At 37.7% G+C, this 25,326-nt stretch overlaps 1 protein-coding gene across 1 annotated transcript in view; it reads right to left on the bottom strand.

Moving 5' to 3' along the window:
• The window catches only part of LUZP2 (leucine zipper protein 2), a 459,433-nt gene extending 434,691 nt beyond the window's left edge, over positions 1–24,742 (bottom strand). Inside the window, exon 1 of the mRNA XM_048217639.2 lies at positions 24,531–24,742. Within this exon, the coding sequence (XP_048073596.2) occupies positions 24,531–24,592 (62 nt within the window). The 5' untranslated portion in view covers positions 24,593–24,742. The remainder of the gene's footprint in view (positions 1–24,530) is intronic.
• Positions 24,743–25,326: the final 584 nt, after the last annotated feature.

Genomic DNA, 25,326 nt, shown 5'->3' with positions numbered 1-25,326 from the left:
ATACGTTAGGATTGGGAATAAGATTTAAATATCACTTCAAATGCAGATGTGACAATTTATCAAATTACATATTTATTCAGCATATGGGCCAAGCCTTTGACAATGAGTTAGGCAGAACAGGAAGAGGCCTAAGACTGAGATCTTGCCTTCAGAAGATATCCAGACTAACTGAGGAGCCTCTCCCTTGCTCACACATACAGGATTTGCTTACAGATGCACTTAACAAGCTACACAGCTATATTCAGAGCTTTGCATTGTATAATTAGATGAAAGAAAATAGATTTTTTTTCTTTCAGGGAAGTACAAGAAAAAACATCAGTATGAGCAAAAGACTTAATTTTTAGAATTAGGTTAATAAAAGCATGTGAATATTTATGCCAATTACTATTTACTGTCTTCTGACACAAATTGTTACAAGTTCTGTTATGGGATAAAGGGTGTGTACCCTGCTGTGAAACCATCATGAACAAGTTGGTTTTCTAAGCTTTTTTTTTTTTTTTCATAGCACTTTCTTTAATGTTCTCTCCATAGATAATATAACCTCATAAAATCAGCAATTTGTATCTATTAGAAAGACTTTGGGCCAATCATTGCCAAATATTAAACTACTCAAAAAAGGTTCCTCCTTGGAATCTAATTTCTTCCATTAAAAATATAAATAAATAAATTTCCAGTATTTTATTTGGTGGTGGTTACAAATCAGTGGTCAAAGGAAATGTGCATGCAAATTTTATTTCTAACATCATTCCTCCAGAAACATGTTTCATGACATAGAAGTCTTGAAATCCTAGCTTTACTGGTATTCAATGGATGTAGCATTTCCAAAAGGGAAATCTGAATAGAAAAAGAAAGGCACCATCTGTTTTGAATTGCAAAGCAGCTGTTTTCTCATTGTGATGTGCTTCACTGGAACTAGAGTTATTAAACTTGTAATTCCAAATATATTTCTTCTTAATTAAACTAAATGTGAAGATTTCCATGAAAGTTATCTCATTACTATGTGAGAAGGTGGGCAATGACAAATTGATTCATAAAGTATGTATAAGTCTACAAAGTTCATAACCAAGTTTTCCATCTTTAACATCAAAGTGCTATGCTTTTCTTTTCTACAAAGTTCATAACCAAGTTTCCCATCTTTAACATCAAAGTGCTATGCTTTTTCTTTTTTTTCCCCCTGTTCTTTTAACAGACATAGAGACTGTTCGCTTGGCTTCTTTATTCTTCTAATGTCCTTAAGTATAATTATACTGTTGTACAACAGTCTGTTTTCTTAAAAAGGTTAGAGCAAATGGCAATGCCCATTCACAGAGATATTTAAGTATAGAAACATATCTAGTGAATTAAAAACATACTGTCTCCTTTCAACAATGTCCCTCTTCTCTCTAGAATGGACCACAGTGGCTGACTGTGGTGTACGCTGTACCAGTAGCTCCATCATCTTATCTTGACTGCAACCTTGGAAAACCCTCGGTACTGTGTTTGCCATAAAACCCAAGGTAGACATCAGTTTAAGGACCTGGAACTCCAGCAATCTTTAGGGAGAATATAGTCAATGATAGAATGCAACTTTAGAAACAAAAGCTTAAGATGTACAGCTCTAGAGAGGACGCTTGATCAGAATGTGTTTGATTGGTGTCTTACCACAGCAGAATGTCAGCTCTACCTTGTTACTTCTGCAATACCCAAAATGCATATTGGTATACAATAATCTAAGCTTTACTATTAGAAATCTTTACAAGGAAAAAAAAAAATCCTGTCTTTGAACTGGTTTAAGATATAGGATTGCTGGCCAATTCATCTGTGAACCTACAGTACTGACCAGCAAATTGATTCTCAGTCCTCTGAGAATCTGAGTAACTTCTATGTTCCAAAGACCTTACTACTAGTGGAAACTAGTGGCCCACACAAACTCTTAAGGGAAAACGAAGTGAAAAAAGGCAACTTATAAAATGCTACTTATGAAATCACTGCTTTTGCCATGAAGTTTGAACATCCACCCTAATAATAAAGAACCCTGCTTCATAGTGTTACTACAAGGTTTTCAAATTTTATTTCACAACAGATTCCATTTTTTGATACTTTTTAGATACAAATGGATTTAAACTTCCTCTAAGTATCTTAGCAAGTTTCTCTTTTTCACCTGTGTCACCAGTACTCAAAAGATCATTGTCCTGGTCGTAGGGAGAGAATTTTGTTCTGGATGTAGGCTTGCACACGTGATCTGCTACGATGTCTGGGATTTATACTACTGCCACTCTGACAAGTGCTTGTCCCTTCAGAGGACTGATAGCAAAATGTAACTTTATTGTTTTCTTGGTTAAGGGTTAGCTTACTAAGCACAAATAGATGTATTTTTGATGTATTAGCAAGTTTTGTTTGAAATATAAAGTTTTTTAAGAAGAGGTCATTATCTTGGGCCACATCCCAAACTACGCAAAACAAGCCTTGGGAAGAACAGGGGTATTATTTTGTTGGGGTCCAGGCTGACAAAAGATAGAATCTGAGAGAGGGTCTTGATTTTTATGGGGTGTAAGTTAGATATTCTGGAAAAAAAAAAAACTGCATACTACTAAAGACAGATTCTCCCTTTCTCAAATTAGACCAGATCAAGCTCTCTAAGCACAACTACTTAAGCCTATGCAGTCTAGATTATCCTTTTAAAATTACTCTTGAGCAAGGTTTGAGTCCAGCAAATAATGGTACAGTTGTGATGTTAAGAGCTGCCCTGACCCAACCAGGGAGGAGACAGTGGCGCTATCTGCCCCGAAGAAGAGGTACAGAGTTACCTCTGGGATGGCCTGGGGAAGTCCACTCATGATGAAACAAGTACCTACCGTAGGTGACAGCTGATTATGAATAAGAGGGCGAGGTATACAGAATACTCCTTCAAAAAGATTTAAACGTAGTATCAGGAACACGAGACTAGATAGACCTAGGAGCATGACTAAGCAAGAAAACACAGAAATTATTCAGTATCAAGGCTGGGCAAAGGGAAAAAAAAAGGCAGTTTCACTGGCGCATGGAGAAATATAACATGACTAAGCAGCCACTCTGTGGATGTTCCCCCTAGAACTGGAGGATGGGCAAGGAAGTCATGGTGCATCTTAGATGATTCATTCCTTAGGACTGTCCATCTTCTACTTTCAGTTAAAGCTCACCTAGATTGTGGTAAAAAGCCCAGGCTCTTAACCCGCCTGTTGAAAGACAGACATGTATCTAACTCTACCTGCGGCACTGACGGACTTTGCAGTTTGTGCAAATCCTGGACTTCCTCGAGGTTTTGCTTCCTCATCTGTAAAATGACAATGATCAAAGACCCTATGCTATGAAGTCGGACAAGAATAAAATATGTGAAGAGTTTAGCACAGGGCTAAGACCCATGACAATTTTTTTCAATAAAACATAACAGCTGCTGCTACTGTCATTACGACCTGATCACAACTTGGCCACCCAGGAGTATTTCCCTACAGAGGGGTAAGGTAGTGACTGGAAAACACTGGCATCTATCACCACTGAGTGTTAATTTCTCCTCAGTGACAACACTGGAACTTCAGATTATATTTCAAGCTCTTACAGGTTTAACTAATATGAATCATCTTCTCTGCTGGCTTATTTTGAGGAATGCTGACAAAAATTAGGTTTCTGGTCTTTCAACGGCATCCCTATGGACTAACTGCAAGATTTAAATTTCCTAAATCAAGTCCGGCCCAGGTTTAGTTCTTCTGTAAGTGGAATTTATTTTGGCCCATGCTTCAGTGTGCCCCTTCTCCCCCTGCAAAAAGGATCACTGAGCATAGGAGAATGAGAGGAGACAATATCATGTTTTTCAATCCCCTTTCCATAATAGTTCCATTAACTATTATTCAGCAACTTACTGAAATTTAAATTTATACACAGAGATCTTGTGTGCAAGCTCAATAATCTTGCAACCTTATTTTTTAAAAAAATTAAATGTATGTATACTAACCATGGTCAGAAAAACCGTAAAAAATTCACACCTGATTTCTATGGCAGAGAGTGCTTCGAAGTGATGTTCAAATGCAATCACAGACACAAATAATCATTTCAATCATTTTTCAATTCTGCTTTCCCTTCATGGTGATAACAGTTCCATTTTCAACCACTCCTTTTGGTCATACACTAGTGAGTTTTAGAATAGATAGTAACTTTGTGTGGTTCGTTTAATTCTGCTGGTAATAAGTCCATTGCATTTTGACAGCTATCTTTTCACCAGATTTCTCCTTTTGAGAGTAGAATCTCCAAAATCCTCCCCTTTAAATTCTCTGAAATTCAAGAACCTAGACGTTAGGGATTTTGTGCATTGTTACGCCACTCTACAGTCACACAACTATGAAGCTTCTAAAATCAGATAATAACTCAAGCAAACTAATGAAGCTAAAGAAATCAGAAGTAAAGCCTTTATAACTGCCTGACACCAAGTTCTTTTGTTCTTGTTGTTATATTGGGTTGTACATCTCAGGTCTGTGCTGTCAATGTCGTCATGTCTAAAGCTTGGCTGAAATGAAAAATTTCCTCATGATTATGCTAACAAGTGAAAAACAAACCAAAGTATTTTTGTGCAAAATGCAGTAGCGTTAATTTTTTAGAAAGTGCATATTATAAATTGAGTATATTAAGATACTTCACTAAATCTTAGGTACAATTCCTTGTATAGCAATAAATGAAATTCCCCTCCTCCCCCCCTCCCCCAAAATACCAAACAAGACATGAGAATACAATAAATTTCAGTACATGTGCAGAACTGCCTCACTAAAGCTGACGCAAAACATCTTTCCCAAGGACTTTCCGGAGGGATAATTTTAGAGGGAAAATGAACAGGCTTGTTCTTCTAATATGTTCACAATCCAATCCTAATTCTGGAAATGTCACCCTTCCTTTCTTTCATTTTGTTTTTAACAGGATTAAATACAAAGTGGTATGACTATAGAAAACAATAAAACCTTGAAAAAAATCTTTTATTCAAATCTTTGTCTTTCTCCCTAAACCTATATTCAACTACTTAGATTCTCCCAGATGGCAGACTGTATTCTTCAACAAAGAACAGACTCTTCAAAACTCAAGGCTCATTCAGAATAAAGTTATCAGAGTGTTTGAGGAGTGCTATTAACAGCCCTTAAATTGTCTGAAGAACAATTGTACTCAAAATACAAAGCAAGACTTCAGAAAAGAGGATGAAACGATTGTGAGAGCAAACTAGTTTAGGAAGCCACTCTCTGTTTACCAATTAGCTTTGCTCTAGGAACAAGCAAGTGGAAATACTAAGAGAACTCAATAAATGTGCATTAAGATCCACTATCATCTTCCGATGTTTCACTCACCAACTTAACAAGTTCACAACTTGTTGTGACAAGGGACACTTATTTTTAAATGTACCCTTTAAAAATATTAAGCAGTTTCTCTTAGATTGGTTTCAAAGAGGAGGAAGGGGCTGTACATTCCTCTTACTTAGGCTGTAGTACCATCTTATACTTTCTTGAGGTGAAATATCTGTTGCTTCTGAAACTATGATCTTCTGTCCCTTAGAATACCCCCTAAATTATCCCAAACACCTAAATCTAAGAACCTACTTGCCTACTCCAATTCTTATTCAATTAAATTAGTTGGGTCTGGGGAAGAACGAAGCTCCTTTTGCCAGAGTTGATCATCCGAGAGAGAAAACAAGAAGGAAAAACAGAGATAAAGAGAGCCAAAGACAGGTGTTCAAAGCCCACACTAAAATAAATTCAGATTTCTCCCTGAATATTTGTAGAAAAAGATAATACACCTTCAGATGGTTATTTATTTTGTATTAGGCCAAAGTGTAAATACAGAATGTGACAAGGGGAAAATATATATATAATTTTTTTCCTTCAAAATAATCAAAGGACTTTAATGATTTGGCTAAGGCGATAAAAAGCCTAGGTTTTAGGTTTAAACATCCAACCCTGGGCTTAATTTCTGGCTGCACCATTGATTAGCTAACAAAATGAAGTCTCTTAACTTATCTGAGCCTTGGTCCGCTCATCTATACATCATATTTAATAAATTAAATCAATCAGGCAAAAATAGATCAATGAAGCAATAGCTAACACATAAGTACTAATTGTTCTCTATTTTTAAAAAAATATTCATTAATAAAATGGGATAAATTAAAGGCCTTTTAGTCCCTCCATCTCAAAGATTCCTCTCCCTGTAACACATCCATTTTATTTCCCATGTCAGTAGAACCGTACTAGGTAGAAGTGTTAAGCAGCCCACATTTCAAAACTTAATTCCTGGACTATATCATTTTAAAAACCAAATGATGAAGGAAATTGTTATTTTATCGTAGAGAAATTATTTTCTCAGTGATAAAAAGGCAGGACTTCAATATAATTAAAAAGAACCTCTTATACATCATTATTGTTAGACACATAAAAGATTTTTCTTTCTTCAGACACAACATGAAAATAACCTTGAGCAGCAACAAAAATCATACTTCAATAAGTCAAGATTAAATTTTCTTTTAATTACCTTACACCATCTGATAATCTCAACCTTCTTAAATAGATTTTTAAGAAAGTAAATTGCAGAAATTGGTTCAAATAATTAAAGCTATGCAAGCAATATGACTGATGTCCTCAATGAAATGGTTGATTTTTTGGAGTCACTGCTTAGATATGTAAGAAAAAAACATGAAATTGAAGAAATAGGTTGAAGTTCTCACATATAAGACAGTAGGGAGTATTCTTAACATTTCGTAAAAAGTGCTTGAACAGGCAAATGTCTTTTTCATAAAAGATTTCATTTACATGTTTCAATCTAGAACACAGAAAACATGATTTTTATAAGCTGCATTTTGTGTTACAAAGGATGATGTGAGAAAAAACATATATATATGGCAACAAGAAATTATCAAACCCAGGAAAAGAAAACAAACAAACTTACCCACCTTGTGTGGTCACAGAATTTCATATTCCATAAGACCTACTCACATTCCATGGAGATAGCTTTAGGTTTTCCATTCATTTCTAAAAATTAATGGTAATGTGAAAGACTGGGATTCAAACCCAGTGCCTCAATCTCTGTCTCAGGTCAGTTTTCCTAAAAGTAACCCCTAAGAGAGGCCTCCTTTGTCATTGACTAACCTGGATGAGTAAATACTTTCAAAAGGTGAAAAGAAAACATAACATATAGACAAAAAATGTCCAGCACAGAAGTGGTCCCAGCAGGAGACTAGCTTCACCTGGTCCCCAGGAGAGCTCTGAATACAACTGTACCACAGAGACACACCTACCTTGAGGCAGGGGCCATTCTGTTTTTACCTGCATGTCAGACAGACACATGGTTGCTGTCTGTGGGGGTGAGAGGCAGAGGACATAGGGGTTCATTAAAGGAGAGGGTGCATACTACCCAGTGGTGGGAAGAGGCCAAATTAGACATAGGGGAGTTGGCGGATGGGGGAGAAAATACATAACACCAAGGGGGAGGAGGAGGAACCCTACCAGGGGACATTAGAAATGTGAAGAGGTGTTGCTGACTGACAGAGTGAATAAAACTCAGGGCTGGGGGAAGAATCTCCTTGTGCTCAAGACCATTTTTGTGGAGGTAAGTGTTTGTTAGCCAGTGGCAGCCAAAATAGCAACTGACAAAAAGGGGAACTCCTAGTGATGAGAAGCTGGCCTAGGCACCTTGAAGATCCTCCACAGTCTCTAAATTCCATTACACTATGTCGCTTCTTCCACAAGCCAGAATGCTGGATGTTGAACTGAATTCATACCCTGCCAACTTCCCGGAACATGTCCTCCCTATGTTATCTCCCCTGCTTGAGGCCTTGTAATCCTATTCTCCTTTTATGGAGGTAGAAACTTAACGTTGAGGACTTTTTGAGCCACCCATACCCTCAGAGATCAGAATTCCTCATCCTAATACAGGCAAGACTGTATGGTTACTATACAATTTCATACAAGGCTGAAGACACTGCACGCATGTGCCTGCTCACAGGCAGATCTGTCTCATTTCCTTGTAAACACGGTAAAATGTCATAGTCTTATTTGAAAATTGTAAAAATGTGTTTGTAGATAGTGATAATACATTAGTTATATATAAACTCAATATAGAATTTGCTGGGGCTACTCAAGTTACCTAAGATTCATTTATGTAACAAATTTTAATCCAAATTTATATAACAAAAAAAGGGGATTTATTTTTATTTTTATTTATTTTTTTAGTATGGAAGATAGGTTTGCCCATCTATTTCCCTTCTTACTGTTCTGCTTATACTCCATGGAGTCTGAATATTATTATTAATTATTTTAATCTTAATGCCTTTACACATTGCTGTTCTCTTCCTGGAATTTATTTTTCTAAGCAAAATTTCTGCCTAAAACATCCCTCTAAGTGTTGAAAACCCCCCAGCAAAAAGAGACATTGATTTCTGTGACATCTTCCACAGCTCTCTCCTATTCCCAGAGGTAGGAATCTTTACTCTTCTGCTTGGACCATGGTGTCCCTCACATTCCATAAAGGGTCCATTTCTTATGCATCTGAGTTTCCAAGCAATTAACATTATTTCTTGGCATTTATCAGTTTCTTAGTAAATATTAACTAGTAAATATTAATTGAATCAATTTGCATGTCCTTCTTTGCTATTAAACCAACCAGTTGTCAAATTATTCCTCTTGCTGGTTCTCAAAGTGTCATTTATAGCTCAAGATCCTTGGGTTCAGGAAATTAAACCTCTCCAGAAGGAGGAGAATACATTATAGAAGATGTGGCCTCTCCAGCATTAACTATCCGCTTCCATCCTCTTACCACACACATCGGGGGCTACTGAGAGCAGTATGGGATTCCATGACCTAATCCAGGGGAGGGAAAAAAAAAAAAAAAATCTCTGGATGAACATACATCCTCTGTAACAGAGGCCCTGGCTTAACTGGGTGAATTTCCAAAAAATTATGACTGGCTTCCTGGCTCTAGTCTTTGCTCGGAAATCTGGGAATAGCAACTAACTGATATCCCAGCATCCTTCAGTTGCAAGCCCTCGAGCTCAAATCAGCAGAAAAGGCTTAGTGATAGTGATTGTTACAAATTTTGGTCTTACTAATAGTTCATTCACTCCCCATTTTGGAACACCCGACCCAAAGTCATAGGAAAAGTCAGCTTTTATGTTTATCTCTAATGAGCTTGAGCCTGTCTTATCCAATCCTTGGTTTTATGAATTTGGCTTTCTCTGAGCTATGCATTCCAACAGAGCTGTTTTTCATCTGAGGGGCTCACTCCAACAGCATTGCTTGCTCCAACACCAGTAGGGAGAATTCTTTAAAAAAAATGGTCCTGGTAATTAGTTTCGTGTAATACTGCTGTGTTGTCATAACCTCATCTCCTTAACCTTGAGAGAACAAAAAACAAAAAATGCTCAAAACCTGACCACAAAGTTATATTAATAATTTTCTTTATATAAACAACATAAATCCAGCTGGCTCTCTATAAAGAAGGCACCATACCATCCCCCACGAAATGAAATTCTTAATTGTCCAGTGGGGAGTTGGGCTGGAGGGAGGCAGGGGCCTGATCTGGTTATGTGCTTGCCCCCAATACCACTGTGTGCCCCCCTCATTCTTGCTGCAGCCCCGCGCAGCTACGTTCTGAGCTCCCCTGAAATGGGGGGACTATTTGTTGAGGGTGGCTCACATATAAGGCAAGCACACTTACTCTGAATCCATTCTTCTCATGTCACTACACCCCGTTTCACTACGGATGAGGAATAAGGGACTCATCATCAACGACGACTTATCTCCCTCTTTCTGCCACTTTGGCTTATATGTCCTTTTTATTGCCAGGAGAAAGCAAAACAATCCAGAAATATAGTCCGTATTCAGCGAAGGATTTCTCTCCCATCAATCCAGACTCCTCTTCCACAAACTCAAGCTCAACACCAGTGATGCATCACCGGAGTCAGCTGATGGGCACTGTGCTCACTAGTTATCCTTAAAACATTCTATTATCCAACGATCTGTCTGCCCTTCATCCCCCCAAACCACTGTGCTTATGACAACACACAGCCAGGGAATCCTGACAGTATTTACAGTATGTTCTCTACGTGCGCACATCAAAACACTGAATCAATTCCATTCTCACTTACCTCCACTTATTGTCTAGCAACTCTTACTTTCCTAGCCTATCACCTTTTCATCACTTTTTTTGGGATAAACACTCTGTACATTCAGCGCCTGAAAGGTTACAGGTAGACAAATGTTGGTGGTTTCCTGAAAGAGCAATTCACACATTTCTGCCAGAATTTTGCCGTTGTTTGTTACTAATGAGATTCATCCATTCATCTTCCATGGTGCAACCTAGGCTTTGGAATCAGAGTCTAGGGTCTCAATCCTGGCCCTGCAACTTAGTCGTCACTGTAAGGGATGATGAATAGAAAGAGCCACAGACAAAGCCATATGGGATTTGTATTATATAGGTCATGAGTATATTAAAAAAAAATAATAATCTGTACACTTTTAATTCTTAAAACAGTCACAAAGAAACAGGATCTAAAAGTGGCTACTGATAAATTTGTATTTTCTTAATATCTGAAAATACTTTAAGATACAGTTGTTGGCTTAAAACAAGTCTCATCCATTTCTTTCTCTTACTCACTACACTGATTATAAAAAGAAAACTTTGCCAAAGATTACTACAGAATTATGACTAACCATCTTATGACTCCACAGATTTTTCTTTCATGTACAGATTTTTTTAGCTCAGATAAATTCAAATCTTTTATGCATTCAAAAGCAGGCCAACATGGCTCCATTTCTGGTTATTTTGTATTTTTGGTCATTTGGTTGTCAGCCAATACAATTTTCATTCTTTTAAAAGAAGTTTGTGATGATAGCTTGTCTCCAGCAATTGAAAGAAAATCATGTTAATCTCTCTCAAGCGACAAAAATAAATAAATAAAAATCATCACCTATTTTGTTAAAATAATAAAGAAAAAGAGAGACAGAGTAAAACTATGCCAGAAAGCAGAAAACACTAGTACCAGAAAGTAAAAGACCCATTTTGACAAGCCAAGATATATTTATTATACATAAGCTAATGCTGACCTTAGTAGCAAGTGTTAGAAAGGAACTAAGAACTTGAACTCACTGAGGTTTTTTGGTTTTTTTTAAACGTTTACACTTGTGTTAAAGAACATTTTAGACATCTGAAACAAAAACCGCCATAATTATTAATTTGTAATTTTTTAAGAACGTTTTACAATGATTAGGTAAGCTCAAGATCATGATGATGGTGTTCTCAATTTTTATGAAAGACTGATGCTGCATTGCCAATAAAAACATGCAAAGTCGTCTTCTTTTTTTTTTTTTTTTTCCTTTGTCTTAGTGTGCTATTAAGTAGTTGCACCTGTTTTTGGTAAGTTACTTGATATCTAGGAGCCTAAATTCATACATTCGTAAAACTGAAGGGCTGGGCAGAAAGACCCATTGAGATCTGAAATATGATTTAAGAGGTAATAGGTTATGAAGGTGGAGCCGTCATGATGAGATTAGTGCCCTTAAAAGAAAAGACACAAGAGTGTGTGCCCTCTCTCACTGCTCTCCACCCCACAGGGACCCCTCACGGGACCAAAAAGCAGGCTCTCACCAGACACTGGATCTGACGCTATAAAAGTGGAACTCAAGAGCCTCAGGTATGGGCCCCCTACCGACAGGAGTAACAGCCTCCCCATTTTTATAAAAAGGGGTTGTTATTAATTGCTGCATGGGTCATGTGAAAATATATAAGCATGTATGAAAATTAAAATTTAAGTAGCATAAAAATGGGGCACCTGGGTGGCTCAGTAGGCTCAGTGTCCTCAGGAGCCTGTGTCCTCAGCAGGGAGTCTGCTTCTCCAGCTCCCTTTGCCCCTCCCCCTCACCTGTGCGCAGGCAGCCTCTGTCAAATAAATTTTTAAAAATCTTTAAAAATAAAAGTATAAAAATGTCAGGCATGTCTTCCTCACATGATGCCTACTTTCCCTTTAAATCTGTCCTTTAGAACCCTTTTAATATGTCCCTCGAGTAAAAGAGTATGTAGAGGAAATGGGTACATTTTTCAATTTTCAGGTCTAATTCTCCTTATGGAAGAAAGTGGACATAGAGGAATTACTACAGTGATGAATGGAACTAAACTAACAGCAGAATGCTACTAAATAAAGACTATTTTTAAGAATAGGTTTTCAGAAAACTTTAAAAGATCTACGTTTTTTACATGATTAAAATTATATATATATATATATTGTAATATACTATATATACTATAAAGCACGTTATTCACATGCATAAATACCGGTACATACATACCTATACATGCATATACATACATACATCTTGATTTTGATGTGAAATCAAGCCATTTTTTAAAGACACCAATTTTGAGATGTGTCAGTTTTTAAAGGGGTTAAATCTAGACCCAGAGAGGATTGTACCGCACTTTGTACTTCACAGTGCCATCTTCTGACGACCAGTGGAAGTGTAGTTTCAGTAAACCATCAGCGCATAAGCCTCCTAAGCAAAATCTGACTTCTTAGGTTAGTCTTCAAGATAGACTGAGTTCAAATGATGAGTCTGTTGCTTTTCACATCTTTGAAACCAAAGGTGATATTACTTGTGACATGGGGAGGTTTATGAGGGTTTGCTTATAAATGCGGCATAATCTGCGCACTGAATCCCCCAGGTCGGAAATCCCTGTGCATAGAACACAAGTCCCCTTTCCTACACTAGTCTGCGTTAGGTTCTCAACAGCTGTTTCTGAGCTACTTCCCAAATGCCTGACACCACAAATTCCAGTGTTAGCACTTTTTGTCTGAGAAGCCTGACCATAAGGCATATGCCTAATAAATGATGGGTTCAAATTCCATCTCTACGTTTTAGTAATTTTGTAACCTTAGAGGTATTAACTTCTCTAATCCTTAATGTTCTAATCTGCAAAATACCTTCATAAGGTATGGAAAAGCATTAAATAAAGTTACCCTGGAGAACTGTGTAGCACAATTCTTAAAACAAACAAACAAGCCTTTAATCACTGTTATAGATTTTAAAAATTAAATTATGAGTCTGAGAAGTTGAGAGCACTACCCAGGACCACTTAGGTAGAAGGTGCTGAACTTCAATCAGGTCAGTCTGATTTCTACCACGTGTTCCTAAGACCCACGGTTAAAATTTGGATGCGTTTGGGACTCAGGCAGTAGAACACTGTAGTTCATTGGTTTTGACTTTGGAAAACAATATCCACAAATAAAGACAATATTAAATAAATATGATTATTTTCTTTCACAATGAGAACAAAATACACATTATATTTTTTAAGTTTTTTTTTTTTTTTTTTTTTTTGAGAGAGAGAGAGAACGAGAGAGAGAGCACACGAACAGGGGCAGAGGGAGAAGCAGGCTCTCTGCCGGGCAAGGAGACCAATGTGGGGCTCGATTCCAGGACTCCGGGATCACGACCCGAGCCAAAGGCAGACACTTAACTGACTGAGCCACCCAGGCGCCCAGAAATACACAATATTTTAGTTAGAAACTTAGTTGTGAGCTCAGGGGATACCGGAGAGGACATTTTTCTTTCCTTCTCTCACTATGTAAATCAGAACCCACAGATGAGAGAGACACAAGCTGACACGGGCTCCTTCCAGGGCTTTACATCACACGCTAGGAGGCGCTGTAGCATAGTAATTAAGAGCATGGGCTCTAGTGCCATTTGGCATTTGAATTTAGAATCCACTTAACCAGTTTACAACCTTGGCCAGGTAATCTAATCCCTGTGTGCCTTAGTTTCCACATGTATAGACCAAAGGCAACATCAGTAACCACATCACAGGTTTATTGTGAGGCTTAACCTGGTTTAAAGTACTCTATAATAGTGATTATGCATTATTGTATCATCTTTTGATTCCTTTGTTCTTCTAGGAGAACTAAAACTGCAGAAAGGAAAAGAACGGACACAATATGGCTAACATGGCTGCAATTCAGCTTAATCCAGAAAATGAATCCAGAAAACTGTTTTTCCGCATCATGAAAAACCAAGTGCTGCTAAGGCAGGTGGTGGAATGTGTGTGTGTGTGTGTGTGTGTGTGTGTGTGTGTGTGTGTGTGTGTGTTTGCGGGTGGGGGGGTGATCAAAACATTTTTCTCAGGCTAAATATTACTTCTACTTCATCTGAAAACTGATTTCCTGCCCCAAGTAGAAAACAATCAGCATTTGTAGAGCCTCATGCAGATCTTGGTTTTCATTGCATCTTTGTCATATAACTTGAGCAATAAACACGGGGCAGGAAGTGGAGTTACGTTTTCATTCTTTTCAGTTTCTAAATAGTGTATGGTCCCTGTTAAATCCACTAATACAGTTTTGTTTGACTATTTTCTCCACCCTTTGCAGCCCTCTGCAATTTTTTTCTTTTTAATGAGGCAGGGAATTATTCTCATGTAACTTGACTGATAAATGCGGCCTCGTATATAAGAAGATACGTAGTTATTAAATTTATATACGTGTAGGGACACCTGGGTGGCTCAGTCTGTTAAGTGTCTTCCTTCAGCTCAGGTCATGATCCCAGGGTCCTGAGACTGAGCCCCATAATCTGGCTCCCTCCTTAGCAAGGAGCCTGCTCTCCCTCTTTTTCCTGCTGCTCCCTCTGCTTGTGCTCTCTGTCAAATAAATAAATAAATCTTTAAAATATATATATATATATATATACATGTAAAAATAGGCAGAATTTTTTTGCCAAAACATCACCATATTTCCATCATCCTGACTTCAGCTGCAACGTGCATGTTGAATAAATGCCAAAGGTTTCAAAGTGTTCTAGACTCTATAGTTCTCAAATATTGGACCAGTGACTTCAAAGCTTTCCTGTGCATTGGAAGCACCTGAGGTCCAGGTTAAAATGAAAATTCCTTGGCCACTTAACTTCTTCAGGAAATCTAATCTAGTAAGTCTAAGGGTAAGGATCATGAAGTTGCCTTTTTACAAGCTTCCCAGGGCATTCTAATTTAGGTACACTGAGGAATATACTTTGAGAAACATTGACCTAAAGACTGTTTTCTACATAGGAATAGGAGTATTAGCTGACAAACTCTTGTATTTATTATAAAGCCTTCAATTTGGCTGGTCTTCAAACTAATGAATTTCTTGGGCTGGTTTAAGAAGTTATTTTTTAATAGCAGATTGTTTTTATCTTTTTATTTTTAATATTTTCTAATTGAGGTATACTTAATATATAACATACTAGTTGCCGGTGTAATTCTAAGAATATTTTTCATGTAGCCTGTCCCACCTCATGTAAACAGTTATTTGTCAGCATGGTTTAGTTTTGGCATTCTTATTTGTATCATACATTATTTTTCTTCATCGTGTATTTATTCAGAAATTAACTCCTATGGCCAGTGCTATAGATTGATTCATAAAGCAATTTTCAGAATAAAGGGGTTCAAATCTAACTACTTCCTAGCTGGGAGAATGTAGGTTAATCATTTAATGAGTCCGAAACTCAGTCTCCCTCAAGATATAGGTGTGTAAGTAAAATGGGTTGCAAAGAAGGGTTAAGTTAAGAGAAAGCAAGCATCTAGCACACTTTCAGGTAATTAATTAGTCCTCAAAAATATTGGCTGAATCTGTAACTTACATGTTGTATCAAAGGGCCAACTGAAAGAAAGATACATACAACACACAAAAGGGATCTGATACCTTTCAATATTTTTCTAAATTGTAGTGTCAGAAAAAGAAAAGTTTGCCCTATTTTCATATGAACTTATTTGTAGAATAAGCTCACATTTCACTCTGTGGCATCTGAAGGAAAAAGCTACATGCTCTCAACAATACAAAGCTTCCTCAACCATCTCTGCTTCTTGCCAACATGTCACTTCAATTTTTCATGCATTGTCTTGTTTCTTTTATAATTGTCTTTTTTCCCCCTCTCTTTCCTGCCCAATGCAAATGGCTTAGTTCACTGTAAAGACAACCAATGAATGACTGCAAGCATTAGAAAAGAGAATTTTAAAAACAAAATAACAATAACAGAAAAAAAAACAATGAAAACAGGAAGGCTAGTAATCTGGTACTTTCCTCTCCACTGCCACCATCTCTGTCCACGCATACAGCATTCAGAGACCTAGTGTGTTAGGTTTTTTGTTTCCATTTGCCATCCCAGTCCCTTCTCCACCATTTTGCAGAGGCCATGACCAACCTTACCCCATGTGAGAACACAGAATGATTAGAGTCCATAACCCTCGACTCGTCAAAAAGGCTTGCAGCTGTTATGCTGTCCTAGTTTAAGATAGACCTCTCTGGTTCTCTCATCTTCAGGTAAAATTGAAAAATGAACTTTCTTTAAAGGCATTAACATATTATGGTAATATAATTTTAATAACTATATTTAATGTTTAACTATTGGCAACATAATTTAGAACTTTCAGACCCAAAATAGAAGCATACTTGTTTTTCTTATTTTTTTCCTTGAGGAAGTTGCAGGTGTTTAAATCAATGTTGCTAACTGGGATTGGTTAGGATGTCACAGAATTGGCTTTTACTTTGGTCTCAAATTATTTGCATGAATTTAGAAGGAAAATATACAGTATTTCCATTCAGTTTTATCATCTGTGATAAGCAAAGATGGGACTGATCTCCAAAATCTCTTCACCAATACTTCTGTCTTGTCCACACCAGCCTGAGATGTATGTTGATGAAGGACAGCTCTTTTTGAAATGAAAGTACACTCTGGTAAGGTAAAATTGCTCTAATCCCTTTCAATCAGATAAGAATGGAAACATATTGAGTTGAATTTCTCTGTTCTAGACACTATTCTTTTTACACATTAGCTTATTAAATACTCTTAAATCAGAGATGCATTGTTATCACTTTTTTTTATTGATGAGGAAAATGTGGCTTAGAGCTGTTAATTGACATTAAATCATGTAGCTAGTGAGGCTAATCCAAAGTCTGAGTTCATATTCTTTGAATTTAACCCATATGACAGGGCAAATACTTCCTGTAAACCCTGCCCACTTAAGTGCTTCCTCTCAGAGTGTTCTGAATATTAGTTTGAAGGACAGGAAATCAGAAACCCTAATAATCCTCTGGAGGATAGGCAGGAGGAAGTCACATCCTCTATTAGGACATGAGATGAAGGCTGGTCCAGAACCTGCAATAGCTGCTACCAATACCTTAGTTCAGCTGCAAGGACTATTTTGGAAGATGGCAAGTTGTTGCATGTTTTAGCTTCCATTTTTCCCCCAAGGATCAATCATTGGGCTCAATTCCTTCACTGTCTACCCCCAGCAAAATCTTATCAGAAAATAAATATTATGATTTTGGCTATACCAATCAATTCACTTCAGGAATTTATTTTGATTTTTAATAAAATCATTAAATGTTGGTTGCTTAAGATATCCAATATAAAATCAACACACTAAATTGTAATCTCTACCTATAGTAATAGCTGACATGGCTTAGTACAGCTATGTGCACTGACAAAGCACTTTAGTACATTTTCTTTAATCCTAAAAACCCTAAATGATGGACATTATTATTTTCCATTTTATAGATGAGAAATTAAAGTCTGAATGGTTAAGAAACATATCCAAAGAAAAGGAGCTTGTGATATGTACATGCAGGATAAAATCTATGACCACCCGACCTTAAAAATGCTATATAAGTTACTCAATGGCCATGATGAAAATGTAGACACACGTAAACCAAACAAAATGTATGCTCACCATAAAGCTCATGTGAACATATTTGGGAACTCATCTTTGTAAGATAGTTGAGTATGTTTCCCATTGAACAATACCACAGAATTACAGCATAGATTTACCAGGAAAGGAATATAAAAACAAATGCCTAGCTAGAACTACATTTATAGGAAATAGTTTCAGTGAAAAGATCCCAAAGGCACTAATGATATCACCTCACAACAGAACTGAAAAATCAACAGGAACCATTAGAGGTGTATTGCTTGAGAGGTAAATTGTGTGCAAAGGTGAGAACTCATTAATGACTGTTTTGGGTTTTGAAAATGACCTGGAATCTCTTTTTAAGCCAGCTCACTCTTCAAAAAACAACTGAATATAGACAAATAAATGGTGTTCAACTCTGCATTGCTGTGATTTCCTTTGACAATAGCCTGTTGTTCTATCATGAGTATATGTGCTCAGAGGACGTTTTAGAACTACTTCGTACTCCACAGTAACTGGAATAATTCTGGATATATTGTAGGGACCAACTACACAAATATGGTTTAATTACAGAGGAGCTATGCTATGGAAAGCAGTCACATGATAGAACAGAAAGAATATTGGGGAAAAGTTTAAGTCCTTGTTCTGGTTTCTCTTTGTGGCCTTAGATGAGTCTGTCACTTTGGACCTCACTTTTCTCATCTCTAAAATGAAGGGCTTTAGACTAGAATGCAACCTTATATTCACAGTATGTTTCCCAATAACAAACTCTTTAAAGTACACTCAAAGAGATTAAAACACTTGAAAGCAACACCAAACAAGTCAGACATAATTGCAATGCAATCACTACCTATGGTATAACGATGTCTCCTAGAGTTTATGAAAGCATTCTCAGAGCACACTGTTTACTTGGTTGACCTTCAGCTTGTATTTGAACGTGATGGTTTATTTTGATTTTTTTTTTTTTTGCCTCCTATAATTATGAAGCAAAGTTCGTAGATGTCCCAGTAAACGTGTCCTTTTTTTGATGCAGACTTAACATTACCTATGCTTTATATCTCCCCGTAGCAGCAAATCATACTTTTCTATGATTCACTACATTAACAGACATCAACACATGTTCACATACACACAATAATCTATGGTAAAAAAATATTTTCATTTAATCATCAGAATTTCTTGGCGAAACTATGAAAATTTTATGATAAAATACGTGCAAACTAATTGAAATTAGATGACCTCTAAAGTCATTTTCAAAATTAGCTTAGGGATAACGCTTTCATGTGATGATTCTTCAGACATAGTTGAGTTTCTTCTATATCACTGGTTTTCAAATTGTTCTCAATAGTAAAAAAAAAAAAAATCTGCGTTACATATTTAGGAAAATTAAAAGAAAATGTATTTCATAGATTGTTAACAGATTATGAAATCAACTGATAAGTAGAAAATAAAATTGTAGAACCTTTTATATCACTCCTGCTTATGCACTTTTAAAGCATCCTTTTATTGACACCTGTGCTCTTGGCTTTGATTTGATATTACGTATGTGCTATACATACAATTAAATTTTAAATAGATATACAGGTAGCTAAATATGTACTTTTGTGCTAAGTCATATTCTATATGATAACACAATTTTTCATGGTGTTTGCCAAAGTGCACAGCACCACCCAGGCACTTTGCCACCAAAACACTTTTGAAAGACCAGCCTAGTAACAAGGTAACCCTCATTACTTCTATTGCTTTCTCTCTTCTTTGCCAATATTTTCTTTTAGACAAGAACTGTAATTCTTGTTAATTTTCTGTCATTCAACTGACTTGTATCCAATTTTCACCTATTTTTCTAGGTCCTGATCAATCACAGATACAAACATTTTGTGAGTATAATCAAAGTAACAACCAGGCTAAGCCCTGGTTGATCACTTACTATGTCCCAAGAAATACGCAAGCTCTTTTCCTAAATAAACTCATTCATTCAGTCCTTATATCTTTGGTGGTTTCTACAGGTAGTCTTATTTTCTTCATCAGAAAACTAGATAGGATAAGCAATTTACCTAACATCACATGGTTAGCAAGTGCTGCGGGATGCTAAAGTTTATTACAAAATATTCCTTCTCTCACTGTCCTTGAAAGTGGAAGTTACTCCTGATACTTCTTCAGTGGCATTATTCACTGTTTTCTCTGTTCATATCTAGAACTTTAAAGTGTTTGTTGCTATTTATCCAATTTTGCCTTACCACTATTTCTGTACATGACTAGATTATGAAGACATGCATCTGTATCTAATATCTTACTGTCCTGATGCCTGACACATTGCAGGCACACATTGCAGGTGTGATAATGAAAACATCTCAGACAACTTCTAAAGGCTATGAAGTTCGAATGGATTTTTTTTTCTTTGCTGGAGAAGAAAACGTAATATTAAATATCTGTTTAATCAGGTTAAATGATTTAGCCATATTTATTAAAGGGATTTCCTTTAGAGGTCAGTCAAAAACAGGCTCTCAAGCACACGTACCACACACAAGTGCTCTCATGACACTCTTGTGAAAACACTGTATCATTACAATCACATACCCCACAGTGGTGTCAGTGATTTTTGCTTCCTGGTGTGTAGGTTAAATTCCTCCTTCCAATTGCATGGAGTTTGGTCTGGGACAATTGTGATCAAGTCATAAATGTTTGAGGGGTCTCTTATTAGTCATGAGTGGAATTTAACCCATAAAGATAACCCATAAATAAGTCATTTTAAAAATTGCCATTGGAAATAGGCAACTAAGGTCCAGAATTGAAATTTGGAAAGTCAAAAATTTGCTTGTTAATATCTTCTTAGCCTATGTACATAGGGCCATATAAAAGTGTGTGTGGCAAGACTCACTCTATGTGGGGCTTGGGAAAACAAACCCACAATTACCTAATATCAACCTGGGGGTGGGTGGGTGTTAAGGAAGACTGCTTCCTACATCAAATTTATTTTTTTAATTTTTTAAAAAGGTGCTTATTGTGATTCTAGTCTTTATCCTATTAATCAGTTTAATTCTGAGGTTAGATTAAGGCACAGAGCAAATAAGAGCCTAGAGCATCTTTAATATATAGTATCATCTAAAAATAGATTCCAAAGTGAACATGTGGTATGACTGCTGATCAGAGGGCCCAAGAGAGACCTCTAAGGTGACTCCTATAGGGAGGACTCTAAGCCACCATCTGCTTAAAGTTCTTGCTTGATGGAAAACCACCAGAAGTCAGTAGACCTTCATTCCTCCCCTGCCATGTTTCTCTCCCCATTAAGTCATTTAAAACTCAATAAACCAAAGGCATCAAGAGTAGAATCACAGCATAAAGGAACAGAGGTTCAGCAGACTAAAGCACAAGCCTTCTCCAGCACTCCATGGGTCCCTTTTCACCAAGAACTTCTAAAGATTTTTTCACCCTACTATTCCTTTCAATACCTATACTACTTCTTTCTGAAGTGAATTGCTGGCTACCTTGGAATAGCAATTTAATACTTCTACAGAAGGAAGCTCTTTAAAAAGTAGAGTCATTCTACTCTAAAACTATTAAACCAACATATGTTTGCTTTCTCTGACCACATTTATTTGTGCACAGGTTAAATGGGTTTCCGCATTAGCTTTATAATTTATAACATTAACTTGATGTTTTGAATTTGTATGTACTTTCTAAACAGGAGGGACAATATACAGAAAATTAAAGTTCTCTTTTTAACTCTACAGGGTTTACATAACCCCATAAAGTTACCCCAGTAAAACAATTCTTGCTTATTGTTGATGGTGAACATTTAACTTTTTTTTCCAAGACAAAGTAACTGAAATGTTGTTCACTATGGTGAAAATGATGGAATTTTTGGCCTTCAGCATCTAAAGTTGTTACAAAAATGTGAAGACGAAGAGCAAACGAAAACAGAAAGCTATCCAAAAAAATTCATATTTAAAAGGCAAAATTGTGCCTAGGTGGCACAGCGGTTAAGCGTCTGCCTTCGGCTCAGGGCGTGATCCCGGCATTCTGGGATCGAGCCCCACATCAGGCTCTTCCGCTATGAGCCTGCTTCTTCCTCTCCCACTCCCCCTGCTTGTGTTCCCTCTCTCGCTGGCTGTCTCTATCTCTGTCAAATAAATAATAAAATCTTAAAAAAAAAAAAAAGGCAAAATTGTTTAGGGTTTTCATCTCTGTGGATAGGAAACTATTATATAGTAACAATCTTTCCCTACATGCAACATGTGTTTTAGTGAACACGTTCCTTTAACTATAAAACAAAACTAAACTTTAGGCCGCTTGGGAAGATAATAACAGTGTGGTATTAAAGGGCTATGCCCAGAGAAAGGGATGTTGAAACAAATACAATTTTTTTTTGCATTAAGAGTCTCAGATCCACATTCATAACACTTTAAAAAGAATTTGGTGATAAAAGTGATACCATCCAAAGGCTATAAGAATATCTAGTAACTGCCACTGTTTGCTAATGCTTTCACATGATTTAAGCATGTGAAATGCCACTTGCTTCACACGGAAAAGCACTGACTAAGTAACACATCTTTGGCTAGAAAAACCACTGTCACAGGTGCTCATGGCTGAGCTACAGTTTTCTTTTTTTTTTTTTTTTTCTCAGCAGGACAATAAACTCACCTCTACTAATGCAACTGTTCCTACAAACCTGTTTAGTTGAGGTTCTAGTCTGCACATGGACCATATACCTACAAGAAATCTTACCTATCACAAAGAGAATGGCCTTCTGTTAGAAACCATTAAAACATCTCTTCTTGCAAAATGACATATTTGATAGTACGATATTCATTGTCAAATCTGCTGTCACAAGGTAATCTGGATATCCAGTAAAATAAGTTAGTACAGAGTAATCACAAGACAGGGCACTGATTATGAAAAGTTTCACTTTCTATGAAAAGTTTCACTTTTTTAAGCCCAACATGCCCTTTCTGTTGAGCTGCAAAAAGGAAAATTTAAAGACCTGACATAAGTTTTTACATACAAACGACAATGCAGAAGTTTCATATCTAAACTAAACTAGGAATGACTAATTCTAATTTTTGTTGTAATAAATGTGTTGGATATTTAAAAATTTTATCCTAATAAAAATTAACACTTCCGTAAAAGGAAAGATGATGGCTCTTTGTATTATGTAACCAACACTAAAACTTTAGAAGCTAGAGACTATCAGCTTCCTGAGCCACTTAAATGATAGCATCCTTAAGAAGCAAATGTACTTTTAGAACACTAGAGATTTTCACTGTCTTTAAAAATCATTGTGGGCTGGATTTCTATTGTTTAAATATTTATTATTTTGTGCATATGATCACAGGCACCTACTTAAGTGTCCAAACTTTGAGAATTTCTTTTTTCTAGAAATCACAATTATTAAACTACAATACAAGAGTTCAGAGTAAATGGCAAGACACTTAAAAAAGATGACTGATGTACACTTTACATTGAGTCATTTAGAGTTAACCACAAGTACTAAAATGGGTTCTATAATTGGAGCAAGTTACTATAATACTGGGAAACAAAGTGATTTTAAAACCATCTGCATTTTGTGAACCGAAGTGACAAAGCAACCCTTAGAAAAATTAAGATATATATATATCTCATATTCCATTTTAGTCTGGGAAAGTCACCTGGGCTTTGTCTGAAAGGAAAGACTAAGTTTATGAACAATTAGGGCTAAATCAAAGAGTCCTCACTCTAAAAGGAAAGTCTGGTTAGAAGAGTCTAAAAGAGGATGTATAGATTAGGAATGGAATCAAGAATTTTACTGCCTCATTTTTATAGATAATGAGTTTTCTTCATTCTTAATTTCAGAATTTGATATAACCCTGCTTCCCCTCTTCATTTTCCATCAGATGCACAATCAGATAACGTTTCCATTCACAGAGATTTGAAACGATCCTCATGCTGCGAGGGTTATTTTATTTTATAGTAGCCAAGGGAAAGAGGTTGCTGCCAATATGATGTTAAGGGCATACAGAATAAAGGCTCAGTCCCGGGCAATGAAACAGACCACCTTTGTGTTTCTCTTGAGGAAGAAGAACGCAAACCCATCACCAACTTTGGGACTTGATCAACAGTGGGGAGTCACAAAACTCTTTTCAACCACTGCATTTTAAACCTCCACTAAAAATAGCTTCTCTGTGCTGGGGCTTAAAGTCCCATCTGTGGCCAGTGACAGAGTACAGTACTTAATTGTTTCTGACTAGGGTCTCTGCATCAGCACTCTGAGAGTGTTTTCTAACTTTTAATCGCCTTGTGTATTCTTTAATTAGACCTGTTCACAAGACAGCCAAATGAAAATGCCTACCACTAAGCCCACTCAAGACCTTAAAACAGGCCATTTCACAAGTCCAGGAACTTTTATGCAAGGCTTACCATCTTCCGGGATGAATCATTTTTCTCTGGTCCTGGTACCCTAAAATCAGACACACTTGGAGGAGGTGAGCTCTGTGGCTATTAAGACCGCTGTAATGTAAAGACTGCCTGGTGACAATTCCCTCCTTGTCTCTCCATTTCCTTTATTTTGGTCTGCTACTGCCTGTTATCCCTAGTAGGAGGACTGGAGGAAAACATGTTTTCTTTGAAAGGGAAAGCGCTTAGTCCTCTCACTGGTAAGAACACTAAGACTTTCTCTAAGGGCTAGGATAACTAGAAAAGGGCTCTACTCTCCCGGAAGGATTTCAGAGCCCGAAACACAGAGGCACCCTTTAACTTAGGCGGGAGATGCAAACAGCTGAAGTGTCTGTCCTTGGCCCCCACAAGTGACCTGCCGTAGGACCAACCCACCGGCAGCGCCCCTTGGCTCGGGTCACTCACGCTCCCGGACTCACCTGGTGCTGAGGACCAGCGCCGGCAGGAGAGGCAGCAAGTAGTGCGCGGGGCTGAATTTCATGCTGTCGCCTGCCGGGGTCCTCCTTTCCTCGCTGCCTTTGCTCTCCCTCCTCCTCCGGGTCCTGTCGCTCCTCGGTGCCCGGCTCTGTCCCCGGCCGGCGAAGAGCCCTCTCCAGCAGCAGACGGAAGGAAACGGACAAACGGACGGACGCCTCGCGAAGGCAGGCACTGTGAGCGGGGAGTATCTTCGGCAGTGATGTCACCAGCGAGGCGAGCCCTGCCCGGGATTGTTCGGCACGCTGCTGCTCCCGAGCCTGGAGGGCGCGTTGTCACTCGCGCTAGAGGCGGCGCGGGGAGAGGGAGGGGTGCCCGGCGACGGCCCCGCGCTCGGGTCTACGGGCTGCGCTCACCGGGCTGCACACCCTCCTGGGGCTGATCATTTATTCTCTTTCTCTCAAGGCTGGGGAAAGGGGGGAGGGGGAGGGCGGGGCGGGGGTGGGGGGCGAAGAGAGAAATCTAATCTTCCAGTAATTGAACCTGAGTACTCGGCAGGATGTGCGACAGAATTCACTGGGAAAGACTATCAGACGCTCAGAGTCCCAGGCAGGTGTCCCTCACCTGATTACACAGTGTTTGGGAAAACGTCGCTCTAGAGAGTGTTTAAAATATTCTAATTAGAAATGCATAATGATTAGCCTGATGCAGATGAAAGAAAAGCAGGAGTGAACAGTGTGCACAAACGGACCCTGAGCCCATAATGCTACACTGCAAGCTTCTTAGTCCGTGAACGTGGAA

This window comes from Ursus arctos, unplaced genomic scaffold (assembly GCF_023065955.2).
Source record: "Ursus arctos isolate Adak ecotype North America unplaced genomic scaffold, UrsArc2.0 scaffold_23, whole genome shotgun sequence".
Taxonomy (NCBI): domain Eukaryota; kingdom Metazoa; phylum Chordata; class Mammalia; order Carnivora; family Ursidae; genus Ursus; species Ursus arctos.
The sequence above is the reverse complement of the archived record's forward strand: the minus strand, read 5'-3'. Positions and strand labels throughout refer to the sequence as shown.